Source organism: Lacerta agilis, chromosome 2, assembly GCF_009819535.1.
Source record: "Lacerta agilis isolate rLacAgi1 chromosome 2, rLacAgi1.pri, whole genome shotgun sequence".
Taxonomy (NCBI): Eukaryota; Metazoa; Chordata; class Lepidosauria; order Squamata; family Lacertidae; genus Lacerta; species Lacerta agilis.
Window position 1 is genome coordinate 66,483,009 of NC_046313.1, and position 21,638 is coordinate 66,504,646.

Consider the following 21,638-nt stretch of genomic DNA (forward strand, 5'->3'; position numbering starts at 1 on the left):
CCCCAGGTAAAAGGAGCGCCGGCTCGCCGCTTCCGCACTTCTATGCGCACTTCGAACACCGCAACCTGATAGGCGGTCGGGAATTCCCCGCAACCTCCAATAGCCTTTCCGGCCTACTCTCCCTTCTCGGACAAAGAACCAAACCGCGGTCGTTTCCATGGAGATTTCGAACGCCTTCGCGTCACGTCCTCCTTTCCCAAATCAGCGCTCGTTTGTGGACGAGAGTTTCGCGCGCTCCCAGAACGCTCCCCCCACCCCCACCCCCACCCCCAGTGTAGGGGTTATAAGGGCGCAGCGCCCCCCCCCCCCAAAGAGGCCACTGGGTGGGCAGGCGCGCCCGCTGCCGCCATTTTGGCCGTGGAGGCGACGAGACAGGAAGCGGGGCCGAGGTTGTCCTTGCCGTACCCACAGAAAGCCTGCGCTGCTTTCGCAGGGGACATGGCACGCGAGGCTGCTCAGTGCACGGTCAGAAACGCGGTCGCCGCGCAGGTGGACGGGCAAGTGTGGTCCTGGCGATCCGGAGCGTCAGTGATCGACGTGCTGCTGCCTCGCCGCCGGCCCTTCTTTGTAAGTGCGAGGGGCGCCTCCAGCCTCCCGAAGTCCCATCTTGGTCCGACCTTTCCCTCGTGTCCCTGAGTAGGGAGCGAGAAGCTGAAGTTGTTTTCCGTTGGAGATTCCGGTGGATCCTGGACCTTCTGCGCCCAAAGCACGGTCTTTCTCGCTCTTTCATCAAGCTTACGGCCCTGCTCATCTTAGCAGCCCCCCACCCCGCACATTACACAGCATTCAATGGTGATGGCAGAGGGAGAGGAAACCTCATTTTCCCAGAGACAAAATATTAAGGGGGGAATGTCATTAAAAAAAAAAAAAACCATACAGGCAGGAGAGTGCGAGTGGAGCAAATGTCTTAACAGATGTATTGTACAGCAAATGACTTAGGAAGGCCCTCAGGGACACAGAGATGCTTGCCTTATCAAAGCATCCTCCCTTCTTCATAGCACTCAAATCTGACTTCATGTTCAGGAGTGATACCTGTCACTCCTTATTTTCCTAATAAGCTTGTGAAATTGGTCACTGCCTTTCACAGTGTAGATGCGGAATTGATGTTGACACTGATTTGCACAAGACCCCCACCCCCACCCCCAGTGACTCCACTGCTAAAGTTCAGGGGGGAAACAGCAGTTGGGTATACATTAGATCAGCAAAGCACAGGAAGTATTACTGAGAACATGTCTCCCCACCGCCACCTAGTCTGTTGGCAGAGTAGTGCTGGTACAATGACAAGTCACACTTGTGGCAACTGATGCTGATAATAATAATAAATTAATAATTACACCCCCCCCCCCTTAATAACACATCTCATGCAAGAGGTTGATCTCTCAGAACCATCTCCTCTCATCATTCAGTTGTGGATAAACTTACTTGACTATGAGAAGATAAAGGATGGTAGCAGCCGCAGGATATTGTACTTCAAAATCAAATGACCACATATTTCAGGTTATTTTCCAAAGCAGAACTGGATGACCGAGCTCCACAATTAACCCACCACCCTGACCTGCAGAATTTTGTACTATCTTCCTGGTCATCAGATCTATTATTTAATGTGCAGAGAGGTTTCAATAATGTCCTTTCTCAGTTGAGCCACATGGATCAGCTGGGGCTGTCTGTTTGTATAATGTGTGTGTGCATGCTAGAGTATGTGTACAAGACCATGGGGTGGCTACATCTACTTTTCATGACACCCACCACTGGCCAACGGCCAGAGGGTTAGCCAAGGGTAAATTCAGCTCCTATGGGAAAATGTTGTTGTTGTTGTTCAGTCGTGTCCGACTCTTCGTGACCCCATGGACCAGAGCACGCCAGGCACGCCTATCCTTCACTGCCTCTCGCAGTTTGGCCAAACTCATGTTAGTAGCTTCGAGAACACCGTCCAACCATCTCATCCTCTGTCGTCCCCTTCTCCTTGTGCCCACTCCTATCCTAAGAAAAAGAGTTTACCCACTACAGCTACTGGCTTGTGAATGCAGCAAAGATTACCCATCCTACCTGAAACAGTAGACCCAGGAATGTCCTCTTCCACAGAGTTGTCTGGTTCAGTTGAACAACCATCAACATAAGCATTAAGAATTGTCAAGTGACATTTTTCTGAAATTGCTTCAGCAGCAAAAAGCCCTCAAGTAGCTGACCTTGTGTTCTTGTATTGCTTACCCTCCACCTCTTCTCTCAAGAAGGTACAAGTCCTGGATAGAATGTTTGGGGTGACTGGAGGATGGATATTTCTGCTCTAGCACCCCCTCCCCAGGTTTTCACCATTTTAAGCCCAGTAGAATGGAAGTTACAGCATTAACAAAGCACAAACTATGCTATGTATCTTTGCTATTTTCATGTATTTTTGTAATCTTTATTATTATTATTATTATTATTATTATTATTATTATTATTATTATTATTATTATTTTTCTTTGTAAACTTTGAACTTAAATAAAGTCTATTTTATTTTTTTTTTTAAAAAAAAGAATGGAAGTTACAGCAGAAAAGCATTTCCATAAAATTCTGCTGTTACTCTTTGAACAGTTGGTTGCTGTTTTGATTTTGATTTTCTAAATGTAAGGCACAGGCTGCTTGCTTGTTAATTATTATTTTATGCAGAGGGAGCTGTGTAATTAACTGACAGCCTTGTTTTCAGTTACAGGAAATTGTGTTCAGGAATTATTACACAGCTTTCTTGACTGTGCGGATGCAGCAACAAAACTTCACAAACAAGGGAAGCAAAAGCCGTTCCAGCTGGGTCACCTGCTTACGTAATTATTGCCTGATGCCCAACCCACACACAGAGGAAGGCTCCCAGGATTACTTCTGTTTCTCCAGGAATCAGGTTAGGATAACTGGGCTCCCCTGGGAGCTGGAGGTGAAAGGCCAGTGTATCGCTTCCTTTCTATTCATTTATAAACAGCTCACTTGGCAGACTGCAGTCTCTTTTTCTCTAGGGAGCAATCTCTGTGGAAACTGATATCGCACTTGAAATGCAAGATCTAAAATCTGACGAAGCTCTCTTTTCAAGACAGTGCTCTTACAGGAGGATGCCTCAGCTGTGGCTGTTACAGAGGTGGAGCAGTTGGGAGCAAGTGCTCATTGCAAAGTGCAAAGTTGAGCCCCTTGAGCACTACTTACCAAGCAGCTTTTATTATGAACCTGTGTTCCTTTGTACTTTCTCTAAAGCTGGCTCTCGTTCCCCACACTTATAGGAACTGTACGTTAAACATCCTCAAAAAATATCAGTTTAATTATTAATATGGGATAAGTGCAGTGTTTATGTCCAGATTTCCCTCTCCTCCCCCACACTACTTAGTAGATGGGGACTGCCAGTGCCACTAGTAGCTACTCCAACAACCCTTTGGCTTTAAGAAAAACTTGAGGGAATGGTGAAGATAACAACTTACAGCAAGAGCTTCTCCCTTGAAAATGTTTTCCAGTTCTATTCTTGAACAAGATATTGTCCATTAATGACAACCATTTATAACTTACTAGGCCAGGTGGTTTCTGATACAGCTCTTAGGACTATGTACTAGTCAACTGAAGGCTTATCAATGCATCTATTTATTTATGAAGTGATTCTTACTGCACCCCAGCATAAGTGCTCTTAGGGCAGCTAATAAAGCCAAGCATTCTCTCCATCCTCACAACAGCCCTGTGATGTAGAGGATGCTGAGAAATAGTCATTCTCCCAAGGTAACCCAGTGAGCCTCATGGCTGAGTACAGATTTGAACAGTCCTAGTCCAGCACTCTTACCACTTCGTAAATGGAAAGGAGGAACTCCAGCACCTGCAATGATTCAACACATTAGTCTTGTTTCAAGTGTCTTGTCAGCAGTTGTTGCAGGTGCTTGTTTTTTTAACAGCATATATTCTTTTAGATGCTTTGCAATGTGGATCGGGCGATTGCCATGCGGCTGATTCTGCGCCAGCCTTCTCCAACATGGCTGCGTTTCAGTATTGAAGAGCTACAGCTCTGCCCTGGAGACCAAGAGGTGTGTGAATTGCCATCTCCTTCAGGTACTCTTTCCCAGATCCACAGGGCCAGTGTTCCCTGTGTCTTACGATAACAGAACTAACAGCAGAGGATGGGACTCAATATAATATTATTCAGAGGGAGCCAAGATGATTAGTTAGCTGATGTTAGTCTCTCTCTGCAACACCTAGATCTCTAGCTGTGATCCATGGTTGCCAGGCCAACTCTCTCTCTTACCCACACTGGATGGTATCAGCAAAGATTTGCAGTGGCATCAGGAACATCAAGCAGCTACATCAGAGCACCCAGCAATACCACTTCTATGTATTTCTGATACTAGGAAAGACAAGAAAGGAGTTTGGAGGTATGTGTATGCCTGTCTGCGAGTCAAAACTTGCAGATTTCCTGCATCAGAAGGGAGCTGGATTTGTTGGCACCTGAGGTCCCTTCCAACTCTGTGATTTCACAAAATCATTTCCAAAGCAGCCCTCATTGATCTTCGGCGCACATACATAAATTAGGTTCAGGTTTTGTTAGACACATGCCTGGAAATCCCTTTCCCATGAAAGCAAGCTGGTCTGCAAATCAAGATGAAGATTGGCAGTAGTTCGTTGACCTACCCAGGGTGAGGGGCAGGGGGAGAGGAGGCTTTCTCCCCAACTTTGTTTTGTCTTTTAACCCACTGTAGAACTTGCAGAAAGGTTTCTCTGTCTGACTCCCACATCCATCACCCAAAGTCTGGCCAGGAAACCTTTGTTTGGTAAGTAGAGTCAGTAAAAGGACACTGCAGCTTAGAAAGGAGGTCCCAAAATGTCTGGACCCAGGGACATAGTTGGAAATCTAAGAAACTTGTGGGCACAAAATGTCCATTGTGTGGAAGAACATGCAATGCTCAGAAACTTCTCCCCCAGCAATAGGCAAAAAGCCTACAGTCCCCAGATGAACATAAGACAAAACAACAGGCTTCACAACAAAAATGCAAAACCCCCTCATTTAATATGAGGGGCATGGGCACCAAATTGGAGACCCCAGCTGTAGAAAGACTAGAAAAAAACTGTGTGCCATATAGCTCAGCTGTTAGTCAGGACTTGACCATTATTGATGGGCTGCATAGTGTGCAGGCCTATGAATACTCTGCACTAAAAAAAGTTCAGCATCCCAAGAAGGTAACTCTTTTAACCTGCATAAAATATGTATATTTGCATGAAATTTTATTTTTCAAATGCTGCTTTATATTTTTTACTATTTTGCATAATGTATCCTGTCTTTGTAAGTAAGCTAAGGAACCATGCAATCTACTAGAACCTTAACCTGTAGCTACTGGAAATCTTGAGTTCTGAGATTTTTGCAAGCATTGCCCACACACTTTCAGAGTGTATCTTCACAGTCATAAGGGTTGGAAATTTATAAGAAAAAAAACCCAACATTCTCAGGAAGCTGAACACTGCATCCCATGTGACATGCTGTATTCACACAGAATCATAGCAGTAATGCAAAATGCATCAACTGTTGGGGTGGTAGTTGAACCAGGTAGGAGATAAATTGCTGCCCTTTTCAACAACAGTCTCTTCCTTTCAGGAGTTCCCCAATGCTAACCAAGAGTTTTCAGAAGTCCAGTAAATGTGGGTGCTAGCGGAGATACTTCAAACCAGCCAGCAGTGCAGATCAGGCATTTCAATGTTAGTTGACAACTGTTTCTATTTTCTACCAGAAAAGTAAGGTGCAGCAGGTATTCATTGAAGGGATTTCTGATGTTGGCTGGGCTTTAAGTGGCAACATGTATAGCTGTGAAATATGTGACTGAGCTTCCTAGGAATCACTAAGGAAAGATTCACAAAGGGAAAGGGAGAATGCTCAGCTCCTACTCTTTAAACTTGAGGTAGTGCTGTGTTTTTGCCAGAAACTGACTGTTTGTGTTTTTGTTTCAGGTGGATGGCTGTTATTATAGTAGCCTCTTCTACACCCAAGGAGATGTGCGAGAACCTGGCACATTTCTTAGGAATAGCACTGTTTTATGCAGATTGGTGCAAAGATGCTACTAGAAAAAGATGAGGAATCCATCCATGTTGGTTTCCTTCCCCTTTTAGAGCTGCTAGATGTAGCCTCATCCAGTGGATCTGGAGGACCTTGTCATTTGAAATGTTTTATAAGTTAGTGCAAGAAGAATGAGTTGTATCTTATGCTCCTTTCTGGGGTTTCATCAGCTGTGCTCTTTCTGACTACTCTTCTGGATATGCTTTTGCAGTTCCACAAAGTCCCTTACTACAGCAGAGAGATGCGTCCAGCTTCACAGAATAGATCAACATTAGCTGATTTATCCCACGTCTTCCATCCTTTAGTCACATCTTTTCCATCCTTTAATCACATCCTTTGTTCTTTTCTCCTCCTAATTTGAAAGCACTTTCTTTTGGTGCAGCCACAAAAGTAGAAAGGAATGTTAATGGAATGAGTAGCTAAATAAATGCATATATTATTCCAGACTAACTTTTTAAAAAAGTTTTGAAATAATAATGGGAATTGATCGAACATAACTTCAGTTTAGTAAGGCTGTATTGCAGTTGAACATGGACTAAATATTTACATTAAGCAACTGATATTTGTGAACCATTTTTAACTCAGCTTTGTGTGAGATGAGCCCCATTAAAATAACATTTTTCCCAAGGGCAAAAGAACTACTAGTGCCTAGAAGTAATCTCCTCAAGTCTTACAAAACTGGAGGAAGAAACAGAAAATATGCTAAAGTGAAAGAAAGCCAGCCAGAGATTTCATGGAGTTCCCTAGACAGTCAAATTAATTCACATCCATCTTGTACCTGTTCTCCCCGGACACAGCCATACTGGGATGGATATGCACTTGATTATGTATTTTGTGATTTTACATTTTTATTTATTCTGTGAACTGCCCTGAGACCTCCAGGTATAGGGTGGTATATAAATTCAATTAATAATGTGAACTAGGTTATTAAGCTCGGTGGAGTGGAAGAGACCCATAAAAGACACTTGCCCCCTCAGCTAAATGTCTAGCAGTTTATTTATATACACATAGGACTTTTTATACACAACAAGAGAGCTAGGGATGCAGTGTATGGAGTACAGATACTGTTATTTCTCATGCCCAAAAGCTTGACTTGGCCCAACAAAATGGCACTGGAATAGACTATGAAAAATATACAAGTTTGTAATGCAATGCTGCGTCCCTCCCAGACAAGTCAAAATGGACAGATAGGAACCATTCCTGTAGGGTGCAGTACTGCTCCCTGCTCTCATAGTAACATTTCTTCCCTTTCTGGCAGTTCTCATAGAGACCATTCTGCACCTAGACTTTTCAAAGTATAAAAAACAACATTTTGCTCCTGAGATAAGCATGCAATAGTAAGTACAAATACAACCAACCAAAGTTTGAACCTGACTTGGATGACTCTTTCCAGACTTGCTGTAAAACAAGCAAAATACATAGGCCTATAGTCTCTCTCTCCCGCCCCGCCCCCGCCAGTCAAAAAACAGTCCATGAAACCACCAAAGCTTCTGTCTCCTTTTAAACCCAAATGGTCATAATATTCTGTGGTGACCCTTTCACAGCAAGCAATAAAGCAGGTTCCCTTGCACTTGTGCAGAGCAGCATATGCCCACAGATTGCACCTCCACATTTTTATACCAATAGCAGCAAAATGTGTTTTCAGGTGCACTCCAAGGGTTCATGGCAAGTTGCGGGTGTAACTCTCAGTGAGATAATTGGCTAGCTAAAGCACCCCCCCCCCCAAGCAGAAACTAGTATTTCTGACCTAAAACTACACCATCAAACCCAACCTGTAAGCAGCAGGCAGGCAAATGTGATCTGGTCTAATTTGTGGTTTGGTCCTCTGATGAGGGGCAGGATTGATATGGAAACTTAGCTGCACGTATGTTAGGCTAGGGAAATCGAAACTGACATTCAGCCTCTTTCAACAGAAGCCAGGCTACATTTCTTCCACAAAGTTCCTTCAGGTGCAGGAACAGATATGGTAAGAGTTGAATACCTTCCCCCTGTGACACACAGTGAGCCTTCTTTGGGGTCATCTAGACTGAACGTTATCCAAAGTGCAACTCTCCATCATTCATAGGGAAATATTTGAGCCGATATTTCTGAAATGTCATGCAGCAGGTCCAGGCTACAAAGGTGCTAGTAAAGAGAAGGTGGCTCCTATTCCAACTGAAAGGGCAAGATCAGTTATTGACAAAAAGCACAGTGCAGTAATAACCTCTAGGTGAGAGGAGGAAGAGACACTTTCAAGGCAGCAGCTGCCACCAATACAAAATAAATCCAAGTGCTTATCTGGTGAACTCTCATTTGGCCCTTAATGATAAGGAACCCCTTACAGTGTGCATTCACCAACACTAGCAGTTCCTATGTATTGCTAGAGAGATAGCTGGCTATGTATTCCAGAAGGCTGAAAAGCTGATTCATCATCTACATGAAGGCAACTACACAGTACGTGCAAAGTCCTGCTAAAGGAATCAACACTACTGGACATAGTGTCAGCAAGCTGTAAGGGCAACAAACAGGATGTGCTGCTCCAGGAGGAACAGACTGGAAGGATTATTTACATGAATGTCCAGCAAAGGACCTGAATGTATACAATGCATACAAAATGGCTTTGTTGGACCCAGCGTCCAGAGCAGCACCTGCTTTACAAAAGCCGTATGCTCAATCTCTCACCACTCTCACCCTTGTCTAGGCATTTTAACGAGCTAAAAACTACTAAGAAGCAACATCCCAGTCTGAAACTACAGGTGGAAGGAGTCAAGTTGCTTTATGTTTAGTTCCTCAAAGCTAACCCCATGTCATCTTCAGCTATTTTATTTTGCAAAATTATTCTAGAGAACTTCATGACACTTGCAATATAGCTTCCAGTTCTGTAACAACACCCCTAAAATGACATTAAAAGCCTAATTATCTTGAAGGATTTTACAGATAATGAGGTAGAACAGGGAAGTGGCATGTTTGCATGATTGTGTCCAATGACAGGTGCCTTTATGGCAAGGAGAATGGCTGCAGTGTAACAACAAATGCTGGGTAAATACATTGCCCCATTTATATATCAAAACAGAGTGGGACAATGTACTGTACAAAAGCTATTAGACTAGCTTTGTTTTGGGCAGATTCAATTCCTTTTGTTTCAGGGCAGAAGAGGGCAAAGGGGGATGCACTCAAACATCTGTGACCTGCTTGCCTGAGACCTTTTTCTCAGGCAAGATGCAAGTTTGAACAGACAGTTAACCAAACAGTTGGAAGGAGCTGCTGAAGGCAAATATTCTAGTTCATACCTTCTGCTCCGTCATGTTTTTCTTGGTGCCTTTTAGAAGGCACTTTTACTCAGCAGAGTTCCTTTCAATCGAAAGCAAATATCAAGCTGCAGAAACTGATTTTTGCTGCACGCCCAAAGGGATGGCTTAGAAATAACTCTCTACAATGAAATCCATTTAAATTTATCTGCCCTGACAGCATGGGTACTTCTCTAACAAACCCTCTAGATGCTTCCGTACACAGTTTTGCCAGTACATTTCAATTTCAGCTACTCTAACACTGACAGACTACATACAAGCACGTGTGCGCACATGCAGGCACAAACAGCCCTGCAAGAGGCAACATACAGGCTTGCATCAAATAGAGGAGGATGTTAGTCAAATTAGTTCAATTTGTACTCTGAGCTGGTGGCAAGCAGATCTCTACTAGGAAAAGGCAAATCCCTTCAGACATGCAAGGTGCTCAAGTATGAAGAACAGTCACATCCACGTCCCGTTGCTTAACTTGAAGTTAAAGAAATGAACTTGGAAAGCTTATTGCTATTGAACAAGACTGTGCTTTGCAGTTACACTGTCTGAAAACTAACCACAATGCTAAAATACCAACAAAACCAAGTCCTTTAATATTTTTGGTTCCTTACGGAGCAAACAGTTACTAGCAACATGAAAACAAAACCTGGCAACAGGAAGGAGAAATGCTATTTACAAGCTCTGGAACTTATGATGAGAAGTTCAGAATGGTCCAGATTTTTTTTTAATGGAAAAAAATCAAAATGGTGCAGTCATTAGAACAGGAAGAAGAAGACTCTATAGAGTGATTTCCTGTATTTTCAGTGTTACTTAAGTAGCTGGTAGAGGGATAAAGATTACAAAGTTAAAAACTTCAAAACAATATTGAAAGATCCTGTTTAACCAAAACAATACCAAAATTGTGATGCCTCAAAACCATTCTGAAGACTTAAAAAGCTGGGCTCAACAGAAAGCAAACCCGTTCCCTTAAATTCTGGGAATCAAAGATAATGTTGGGGAAATGGCATTGGAACTGTGAAAATGCCTCTCGTTACAGAGGCAATATCTAATACTAATTGCTAAATTGGTCAATGCACAACGGTTGCTCCCCGACACACCTGCCCTTCAGAACATTCAGCACAGAGTCAACTGCAAATACCTGTTGGCACGAGAGGGGGTTCCATCAGCAGCTCCTTGATGTAAGAGCCAATACTTTCAAGACAAACCTGTGAAGTTCATACTTGCCCAAAAGGGAGGCACAGATTCAGCACAGGAGCTTTGGGGCAAATGCTAACCCATTATAAGAGCATCTAGTAGTAGAGGTTTACGACAATTGTGCCTTGCCATTAGTTCCCTATGGTAGTAAATCCCCTCCCCAACAAAGTGCAAGCCCAAGAAGTCTAGTGCATTTGTGTATACTAGGCCTGGTCCTAATTAGAGCAACTAGTCTCCAAGGTCCATAGAACAGCATTTAGGGCCACCACTGCCACCAAGATCTGCAAATTGTGATTAATCACACAGTGGACCAATGCTGTTAAGATTAATGCTACAAGCCACCAACACCTCAGCCCACGCAACAGAATCCCATATACGTATGTGGGGCCAGAACGTGGCACAGCTGCATTCAACCCGTCACAAAGTGGAGGAACAAGGCTGGAAACACCAACTCCCTGAGGTGAAAACAAGCACAGGTGGCAATACATTAAAAGCCAGACAGACACTTCCCTCCACAAATCAGGACAGTTTCTGAAAATAAAGACGCCTACTTTTCTCATCAAATTACCCCACGCAAGTATTTTATTATTGTGGGCGGAACATGTATGGAAGTGTGCTGTCTTGCTAGGAAGCCTCCCTAGAAGGAAGGAAAAAGGAAAACTGCAACCAAACATCATGGTGCTTGGATCTGAATGAGGTCGGAAAAGAGACTATTTTATCTACTAAATGCAAAGATGCATGGGTGGGGTGAGGGGTAGTTGGCATCTGATAAACATCATTAGTCTCACAAAAGCATCAAGGGATCAGCATGAATGTGCTATTAACACTATCCTTAGCCAGCTGAACTCTCCCATGAAGTTCTTGACCGAGACAGCATTGTGAACACCTGACTGGGCCTTTCTGGAATTTGGAGAGTTTCTATCAATGTGCAGGAAATGGTGAAGGGAGGTAGGCCAGCTTCATCAATGGGGTGCAAAGCAAAACCATTAAAGCACTGCACTAGTTTTCCTTTGGTCATTTATTTCCCCATTTGGGATGATCTGATAATGCCCAGATTGGAGAAGATAAATGAAGTATCATCTGTACCCTCTAGAAGAGTCTCTCACATCTGCTCAGGGGCAGCAACAGCAGAGAGGAGTATGTGCAAATCATGTGCCTCGATCAGCCCCATAAGTAATGTTAGCTTGTATGTGAATGCCCTTTCCAAACAAAAGAAGAGAGGTTCAAACCGCTGGTTCTCAATGGAAGGCTGACAAGGAAGAGGGACACTGGAATCCCAAAATCTACACCACTAGGCCATCACCCCTCTTCTTTCCCATGGGGTCAGTCTCCACATTCCTAACAGACATGATCACAGGGCTGTATTGAACAAATGCAAAGCCCTAGATATAAATGCCCAATGCTGGGGTCCATGGGGTTTGTTTCTCCTGCAAGAAGTCCAGGCCATGATAGTCAAAGCCATTTTGCCAGGATCATCCAGGATATTGTGTCCTTTGATATTAAACACACTGGAGCAACAGAATATTTTCAAAGCAGCAGCCTGCTTTTTCTGTAGGGGTGGTGGTCCTGTCTGTTTCTATCAATGAGGGACAAAGTTGAGGAGTCCAGCCCAAGGCTACTGGTTCTCATCCCGCATCTGTTCCATTATGTTGATAAGGCTCTCTAGTCCAAACACATACCCCATGTCGGGGCCATCATGTACAGTGGGATCATCTCGAAAGCCTTTGAATGTGCTGTGTGCAAAGTCTATCATACGTACATCTACCTTGGGCTGGAAACTGACTGCCTCTGTGCTGCTGGCATCTTGTAGGTTCTCTGGGAGAGAGATGTCCACTTGTTTCAGGCGCATCTCTGCCCTGCGCTCCATATATGTCTCCGACCGGTTGTCCTTCCCATCATAGATGATGAGCAAGGAGCTGGAGTAGAAGCGATAGGAGGCCTGCCTCTCCAGTACAGACTTCAGGCTTTGCAGTTTGCTAAGGATGGGCTCAAACAGGTCCTTTCGTAGCTCTACTCCATTGTGCAGATATTGGCAGAGGGCATTGCGAAAACCCTCAATGGAAAGACCTCTGCCGTAATATTTATTCCTGCACAAATAATGGCCTGTATCCAGCTGATATACCTATGACAGAAAAAAGTCATACGTTAGTCTACAAAGAACACTCAAACGTGTACTGCATGAAGCTAGAAAGCAGTAATGATCAGTTATGCTTTTCTGCAGTAGCTCATGGAAGCCTTTGCATTGTCATGAGAATTGTTAAAAAAAGAAGCACCAAACTAGTTCTAGTCCCTGCTGTGCTAAATTAAAACATTACAAGGACATGGTTCTCCATAGGTTAGGACACATTCCAGAGTCAGAACAACCAAAGTGGAGCAGGACTTCAGCACATTTAAAGAGGAAAAAGTGGACTAGCAGCCAAATTAAAAATGGCAAACCTCAACAGTGTGCCTTTGTTGTATCCTCAAAGAATTCTGAAAGATTGTACATTATTCTGGCAAGGTGTTAGATATGGGTGGAAGCTTCAGTACTTCCATAATAAGAGAAAAGTCTCTTCAACTTCCTTCCTAAATATGATACAGTATAACTGGATACAGTACAACACCCTGCTGGATAAAGTAGCCCCCCCCAAAAAAAAATCCAGGCTGGCTAAATGCCTTACGTTAAACAATAATTGTTTGGAGCACCCTTGTTGCTGAATAAAACACCCTAAGCAAAATGTTATTTATTTATTCCCTGCATTTTTCCCTGATGCGACTCAAGGTGGCTCAAGTCACAGAAATCAACATTTCCTTCAATATAAGTTAAAATGCAGCTTGATGCAGAATCATGGCTGTCAGTAAAATTAAAAGGATATTTTAATAAAAGCAAGGTAAAGGTAAAGGAACCCCTGACCATTATGTCCAGTCGCAGACGACTCTGGGGTTGTGCCGCTCATCTCGCTTTATGGGCCAAGGGAGCCGGCGTACAGCTTCTGGGTCATGTGGCCAGCATGACTAAGCCGCTTCTGCTGAACCAGAGCATCGCACAGAAACGCCGTTAACATCCCACCGGAGCGGTACCTATTTATCTACTTGCACTTTGACGTGCTTTCGAACTGCTAGGTTGGCAGGAGCAGGGACCGAGCAACAGGAGCTCACCCCGTCACAGGGATTTGAACCGCCAACCTTCTGATCGGCAAGCCCTAGGCTCTGTGGTTTAACCCACAGCGCCACCTGACCCCTAAAAGCAAGGTACCTATTTCAAATGACCACCATCCAGCAGGGGGCACCAGCATCCATGCTATGAAGGCATGCTAAACCAACAGGAGAGTATCCACAACACTCAAAGCAAGGGACACCTATCTGACACCCTGACCAATATAGATGTTCTGTGCTTTTTTTGTGCAAGGTGTCACCACCCATTTTGAACAAGAGAGCCCCATACGGTTTCAAGATAGATGAAACTTCTGTTCATCCTTGCCCATTAGTGGGTTTCAAATACATACAGTATGTATCTGAGAAAGAGAGATATTTTCTTATGTCCAAGCCTACTATCCTAATACCACCTTGGTTCCTCAAGGATCAGAGGTTAATAATCTCAGAGTAAGTCTTAAACTCCAAGGAGTGCTATTCCCTTCACTAGCATGTGAGCACTACCAGGTGAGCTGCCTATGTGAACCACAGTTCAAAAGGACAACACATTTAGCTAAGGAAGCTCACTATGACACATGGAGATTGTTTGCTATTAAGCAGCTGGTAATATTCTCCCACCAACTCCACACACCGAAGTGCAGCCCTATGCTTACCTGGAAGTAAGGCAGCAGTCCTATACCCACTTATATTGTAATAAACCTCATTAAAATCAATGGGATTTACTTCTGAGTAGATCTGCATAGGATTGCACTCTAAATCACTTTACGCTAATGACTGCTAGGCATTGCTCCACTCCCCCCCTCCCCCGCCGGCTTAACTGTATACCTGAACTGGGGGGATAATGTCACACTTTGACAAAGAGGGCAGATATTGAAGCCTTTTGCAGTCAGTGCTGGAATGTTTTCAAACCTCTCTATGAAGACTAGAAATGTGCATTTGTGGGAGAGAGACTATATTATTATAAATTACACACACAGCTTTTAAAAAAAGGAAGCAGAGATTCTCTGTATTCTAAGCAGTTGCCAAATACTATTACATGCTCCCTTGCACAGGAAGGTATCAGCCCTGGCTATAAATCATGCAACCAAAGTTTTGCTAGCAGCTTATAAGGTACCTGCATTCCACAAACCCGCACGCCTAGTGTAGACGAGGTACTCTGGGCACACTTCTTCATCTGTCGAGCAGCTTTCTCCTCAGATGCATCATCCCCGTGCTGCCTGGTCCCCATTTTCAAGTCAAGCACACAGGGAAATTTGAAATGGTGTACCACGTTCTCCAGTAAAAGGAATTCTAAGGAGCCAGTAAAGGTAAATTTGTTTCTTTAAACTCAGCATTCCTAGACTGCTTTGATTGGTTTCTACAGAAATTCTAAGACCCCCCTCTTTCATTCCAGAAAATGCACTGGTAAAGTTCTTAATACAGGAAAGAACAAAAACAAATACATTAAACCTCCACCCCTAATGATAAAAGGAAGAAACAAGCATTTCATCTTCAGGAGCAGGGGACAAGCCAAGGAAGCGAAAGCCTAGTTTTAATACCATAAGAAGAAAAGCTCCCATTTTTAAAGCAAGAGCAGACATTCCACTCCAGAACTGATATTCGGGTCCTAGTGCTGGGCTAAAGGAGGTGGCCAAAGAAAACGGTGACTGAAGTAGGGTTACCAGACGTCCCCGGATTCACCAATCTGTCCCCAGATTCTAATTAATGTCCCCTGATTTATGCCCAGAGAGTGGCAGCTGTTACGGTGTCAGCAGCTTTGACAATGTTTGTGTGCGCAAGGTGAGCCCTAAGCAGCAAACAGCACACGCCCAAACTCCACTCGCTCCCCACCCCCTCATCACTCACAACCTCCCGGAGCAGCTGATAGGCACTTGGGCTGAAATTTGGCACACCTCGCCGCGGCCTCTCCGCTCCTCTGACCTCGTGGTGGGCTGTGGGGCCTGTCAATCATGTCCCGTGCTCCCTTCTCCCCGGACTCCAACGCTCCCCCCCCAACTTGCACAGAGCTGCCCACGGCAAGCGGGAACATTTCCCCCTGCTTCCACCCTCCTCCTCCTCCTCCTGCTTCCACTTCTTTATTGCTGTTTTGGCGGGAACCAATGCCGGGGATGGCCTTGCCGCGAGGGCTGAGGGGAGATGCGGAGGGTGCTGGCATATGGTTTACGACGCTCCTTCTCAAACGTCCAAATTTGAGAGGGGTGCGGATGCAAGGAAAGGATTGCTGGTGGCGGTCGTAAAGGCTGGGCGCGTTTATTGCCCGACCAAAGGAGACACCCCCCTCCCGCCTCCTTGCTTGTAAAATAAAAATAAAAAATACTTTGCCACATGGCTCCACCCTCTCCCCACATTTTCTCCCTATTGCATTTTTCTCTGCCTGAAGAGTCAGACAGAAAATGGGGGAAGTTCATATTAAAATAGCTTTGGTTATCTATCCGTTTCTATTCCTCATGTGCCTTTTTCTGGGACGACCTGGCTTTCTGTCCTCTCTCTACCCCCTTCTTTTTTTGTTCCTTCCTTCCTTTTGGGTGCCGCTTTCAGGAATCCCAGAAAAAGATTTTTTTTGGGGGGGGGGACAAACACACACATGCTCGCTCACACACACACACACACATACCTCCCTCTGTTCCATCCATCCCCTCCTAATTTTGCTTTCCTTTCTCTCTTCCCACTTCCCCACCCTCCATCCATAACCAAGGAACCTGGCTCTGGTTGCCATGGAAACTACATATGTTTACAAAATGATGCTCCCCACTAATAATCCAGATGCTACTGTCTTTTAACCCCTTGGTTGCTGCAATAAAGTGTCCCCGGATTCATTGGAAAAAAATCTGGTATCCATAGACTGAAGGCCACAGAAAAACACTAGTTATGCCTAGAACTCACAATTCAGCCTATCAGGGCAGGGTAGGTCTTTTAAAGATGAAAATGCTCCAAGCAGGGTTTACTGGCAGGGTGTCAGTCACCCCCAAAGGCGCACTCTTCCATTGCCTCCCAAAACAAACAGATGACAGTGGCAGTCAGCCACTCCTCTTAGTCCCCATCAAAGACCTTGTGAGCATGCAATCAGTATACACTATGTCTTTGGGAGGATACTGTAGAGCTTACGTTCCTTGGACTCTGAGCGCATGCGGCTCAACTGTTGCTTGTGGCAACGCAGACTCCACGGGTTAAATGTGATCTTTTCAGAACTCACGCTGCTATTTCCATCTAGCATCTGAAATGGAACATCTGAATGCCAGCTCTTGAGGCTCTTCGTGTCCTGGAAGCTGTTGGCACAATATGGTATCACAAATAAGAGCTTTGCTAGGAATTAGATTACAACAGAGATTAGCATTTGGGCTACTAAATTTAGTTGCTTTGCAAGAGTAATTCTGTAGGAGAGGGGGGCATTCTGCACCTTTCTCATACTTGCAGTATGAGAGCCTTCTCTGCATAATTGTTAAGGTCTCAGGAGATAGATGTCACCCAGCATGTACAAGATTACAGTATCTTTACTGGGGAACATTTTGCCAAAAAAGGGAGTGAAAGGTTGTTTAAGGGAAGCAACTTCTGAATAGCTATGTCTGAACTAATGAAAAACAACTGAAATACATGGTACCTTTCTGATGTGTCACTGGCCAGTCCTGCTCTCTCCTCTTTGTGCTCACTGCCACTGCCAGACCTGTTGAGGCTTCTACGAGAGTGTTTGCGACGTGGCTGGTCCCTCTCTGGTACATCTTCCTGCTCCAAGGCTTCACTCTCCACGTACGGGTATGCTACCAGGTTAATGTAGCCATCACTGTCTCCCTCAAAACAGACAGACACCACACCTGCCAAACACAAGCCACATTTGGCATTCCTCACATGAAATTTCTTAGTAGCTAGGTAACAGCCACAAAAACTAGGACTCTAAGAGGTTGTTGCCAAGGACTATGTAAAACAAAATGAAACCCTAAGATGGAGTGAGTGTGTGTGTGTGTGTGTGTGTGTGTGTGTGTGTGTGTGTGTTTAAAGCAACTATTACAACAATGGTGTATCCAGAAGATGGCTCAATTATGGTGTTTGGGCAGGAGGAATTGGCCAGATGCACTTTTGGGAGGGGTATATGTGCAAGAAAAAAATATTATACACTTTATAAAGTTACAGCTCTTTTGGATTTTGTATGCAACATGTATGTAACAGAGTGGCCCTTGAGAATATATGACTGTCTCTGGTCTACTTGATGCAACAGCAATAGTTTCTATAACTAAAAGCTCACTACACAGATAAATAAAATGAGCATGGAATAGTATCTTGAAAGCACTCAGTTTCAAATTATAGACCACCTCCATTTCAAAAAGGAGAAATACAGGGTAAAAATGACATTTTGATGGTAAATCAAAATACCTGTGAAATGTATTTTGGAGTCAAGAGTTTGTCCCATGAAGGCACATTAAGTATTTGAGCACATCTAGTACAGGCTTAGCTCTAGCCATTATCTGCACAGTCTGTGCCCAAAGAGTGCATTCACAAGTCACACTTGTCCATTTTCTGGCACAACTTCTTAATATTAACTGGAATGACTCCAGTTTGAGATGCAACAAATTTTCTCTTGTGAGACAGGAGGCTATTTCAAAATAAATTGAATTTTGTTGTATGTGAATTGAAATTAAGACTGGCTTTCCTTGTTACATTTTCCCAATAGCAGTAATAGAAAAATGTGCATGATCTTCTGATCCATTTAAGAGTAATATATTATTAAAGAAGAGTCACCCTCCTTTGAGGAGTCACATGGGGCAGATTGTTTTCTTCTGTGACAGGCTTTTTCTGTACAGCTTCGTCTATAAAGAATGCTGTGCCTATTCATGACAGCCCATCTGCTTTCTGTATGAATTTAAGAACATTAATTCTTTCTACTTTAGTTTTATTAAACATATAATTTATTTAGTATCAACAGCTTTATAGTCTCTGCATGAAAAATACAGCAGCAGACTACTACAATTGCCCCACCTTCCAAACACCATTTCCAAGCCCTCACAACTTTTGAAAATAACAAATGCTTGGTGTTAGTTATCACAGCTGCAATCCTATAAAGCATTACCTGTAAATCCCACATAAATCAATGGAGTGACTTGGAGTAGATATGTACAGGATAGTACCATAAGGCTGTGCAAGGTGTTCTCAGGGCTAAGTAGCTTTAAAGAACCAGACAGCCAAAACAGAGGCGGAAACACAAGTGAAAACAGTTAAGATTATAGACACATATACAAAAGAAGGGGGGCAGGAATTAAAGAAGGTGCTCAAGAGAAATCAGCAAGGTTGGGAGCAATATCAGATGCATGCAAGACTTTCTCAAAGGCAGAACAGAGATGCTACAATGCACCATGTCTTTGCATCTCATGGTGCTGAGTCTGCCTTTGACAACTGACAGGGCTCTAAAGCCCAACCTGGCAGCTTCAGTCCTATTGTGGGAGATCTAGACTTGCTAATAGCAGGAGTAGCCAATATGGTGTCCCATGTGAAAGAAACTCTAGAAAGGCCTAAGCTCCAAGTGGCAGCTACAAGGAAAACTTACTAAGACGGAATGGTTACATTTTAAAGTTAGAAAATTAGCTCTTTCAATATATGGCAAAAGAGGTTGTGTGAAAAAGAAATTTTTCTCTTAAGACTCATTTGAAACTACACAAGTAAGGCCTAGTTAATACACATCAGAATCCTCCATGCAGAACAGTTCTGTGTCCAAAATTACTGGGAGGGGGAAATACACATTGCCTCAAAGTCTTGTTTTTTAGTTGCCATACTTGCACAAATTGCCACCAGAAGCATGGTCTTAGTGCCTCATATGATACTTTCTCCAGGAGACGGTGGTCACTGGATCACTCCACTATGAGATTCAGAGGATATAAGCCAGACTTAAGACTAGAATCCTGAGCACAGTTACCGGGAAGTAAGTCCAAGTGAACTACAGTGGTACCTCGACTTATGAATTTAATCTGTTCCAAATGCACATTCGTAGGTCGAAAAATTCGTAAGTCGAAAAAGGTGATTTTCCCATAGGAATGCATTGGAAACAAAAAAATCGGAAAAATTCGTAAGTAGAGTAAACCGCATCTAAAATTTGTAAGTCGAGTAAACCCCATCTAAAACCGCCAACGGATGTCCTTCAGATGTCGAAAAATTCGTAGGCACACGGGCACTTTTTTCATTCGTAAGTCAAAAAATTTGTATGTTGAGTAATTTGTAAGTCGAGGTACCACTGTATATAGAGCTTATATGACTTTGAAACTAAAGCCAACTGGGCTTTAGAAGTACAGACATACCTCGGGCTACGGCCACTTCAGGTTGCATTTTTTCAGGTTAAGAACGCAGCAAACCCAGAAGTGTTTACTTCTGGGTTTTGCCGCACGCACACGCGAAGCGTTCTGTGCAGTTTGCACATGCGCAGAAGTGTTCTATCACGCTTCGCACATGTGCAAAAGCGCTGCTCTGGTTGCAGAATATTTGGGGTGCGAACAACACCCTGGAACGGATCGTATTCGCAACCAGAGGTACCACTTTACTGCCAGCCAGCAATGCCGTTAATAAGATCTTATGTCAGTATCGTATATAAACACCCAAACTGCCTAAGCATATAAATGAATTGTTCTCATCCATGCATTGTCCGCAAATAAATGGGAAAGTTTCACAGTGATCTTATGCACAGTATGTAATGACATAGTTCCATTAGATTTCAATTTGTGCAATGGAACTTCCCTCCCTCTTCTCTCCCTGCACACCCTCAGATCAGATTGCGGGAGCCTTCAGGATAGTTTTATGAGGCACATGGGAAGAAGAGGGGACTGTTCTGTTGTGCAGCCAGAAGTACTTGCACTAACAGAACTAATTTGTAGGACCCTATGTATACATTCACAGCACAGTTGAAGTTTTTAATGTTTGAAGTTTTATTCTGTTTTTAAGGTTCTTGAAAGCCGCCCAGAGTGGCTGGGAAACCCAGCCAGACGGGCGGGGTAGAAATTATTTTATTTATTTATTTATTATTGATAGACGAGTGCCCTCCAGTTACACTAAAATGCTCTGAATTTAAATGAGATCCTCCAAAGATTTGGGGAGCTTACCTTTGTACTCAGGTGTGAATTCCTTCATTTCTGGAGGCAGGGACTCATAGAAGCGCTGTTCTCTGGTGATGAGAGGCTTGCACACAGTGTGGTCATCGTAGCGCATCATGCTGCTGTGGCCGCCCACCTGATGGATGAAAGGCTCCAGAAGGACCCCTCGGCCTCCTGTGTGGGATGCGTTCTTGCCATGCTTCCCCACCTCCATGGTTTGACAAACACACATTGCGTAGGGCACCAGTTGCACACTTGGGGCTGGGGGTGAGCTGCATGGGGTGGAAGGAGCAGTTTCTCAAGGAGCAAAATCTCTACCACTCAGATGTCTTAGTAAGAAAGCATGTGCCAATGGTCTGCAAAACAGAAAAGATTGCATAAAACTTAGCCAGTCGCCACTTGCATCAGCCCCAGTACAAAGTCTACCAAGTACCGGTAGTTACGAGTTATACACACACACATGCAGTACTCTTTCCACACTTCTGTATTTCATCAATGATCTTGACAAGACAATAATTTCTTAAGAGGTTTGTGACCAAAACCAAGAAAGAGCAATGACCTACCAGCTATTCAAGGCAATCTAGATCTTTTAATAACGTAAGCCCATCCTTTACTTAAAGCATTACTCCTCTATGCCAGCAAGGAATTAGTTCAACAACAACCCATGCCTTGTGTTTGAGCCATCTCATGTTCTTGTCCCCAATAAAGCATCCTTCAATTCACGTAAAAGTTGAACTGACAGTTAAGTTGAAGAAAAAGTTCCTTGAATAACTGGAAGAAAAGGCATTTCAAAATAAAAAGTAGGCTTCCATCATTGAAGATGCAACTATTGCATGTTAGGTGATGTGATAAGGGAAACACTAATTAGTCATGAGGATAAGGGGAAGGGTCAATGTTTTAGGGTTACCATTTGCTACTAACAAGGAA

The 21,638-nt window shown here is 43.7% G+C and overlaps 2 protein-coding genes across 3 annotated transcripts in view; one reads left to right on the forward strand and one right to left on the reverse strand.

Annotated features, from left to right (window-relative positions):
* The first annotated feature begins 403 nt into the window (after nt 1–403).
* Nucleotides 404–6,061, forward strand: LOC117042311 (nicolin-1-like). The gene is made up of 6 exons (XM_033141859.1): nt 404–567; nt 2,687–2,875; nt 3,915–4,028; nt 4,201–4,373; nt 4,698–4,769; nt 5,938–6,061. The coding sequence occupies exons 1-6, from the start codon at nt 439–441 to the stop codon at nt 6,059–6,061; spliced, it is 801 nt and encodes a 266-aa protein (XP_032997750.1). The 5' UTR covers nt 404–438.
* Nucleotides 6,062–7,021: 960 nt separating this feature from the next.
* The window catches only part of IP6K1 (inositol hexakisphosphate kinase 1), a 29,612-nt gene continuing 14,995 nt past the window's right edge, over nt 7,022–21,638 (reverse strand). Inside the window, exons 2-6 of one of the 2 annotated variants that reach the window (XM_033140531.1) lie at nt 20,721–21,067; nt 17,246–17,456; nt 16,753–16,913; nt 14,762–14,937; nt 7,022–12,637 (exon numbers count right to left, since the gene is read on the reverse strand). In XM_033140531.1, coding sequence (XP_032996422.1) covers nt 12,131–12,637; nt 14,762–14,937; nt 16,753–16,913; nt 17,246–17,456; nt 20,721–20,943 — 1,278 coding nt within the window. In that variant the 5' untranslated portion in view covers nt 20,944–21,067 and the 3' untranslated portion in view covers nt 7,022–12,130. Of the gene's footprint in view, nt 12,638–14,761; nt 14,938–16,740; nt 16,914–17,245; nt 17,457–20,720; nt 21,068–21,638 lie in introns of both variants that reach the window. The other variant, XM_033140530.1, reaches the window with a different exon arrangement.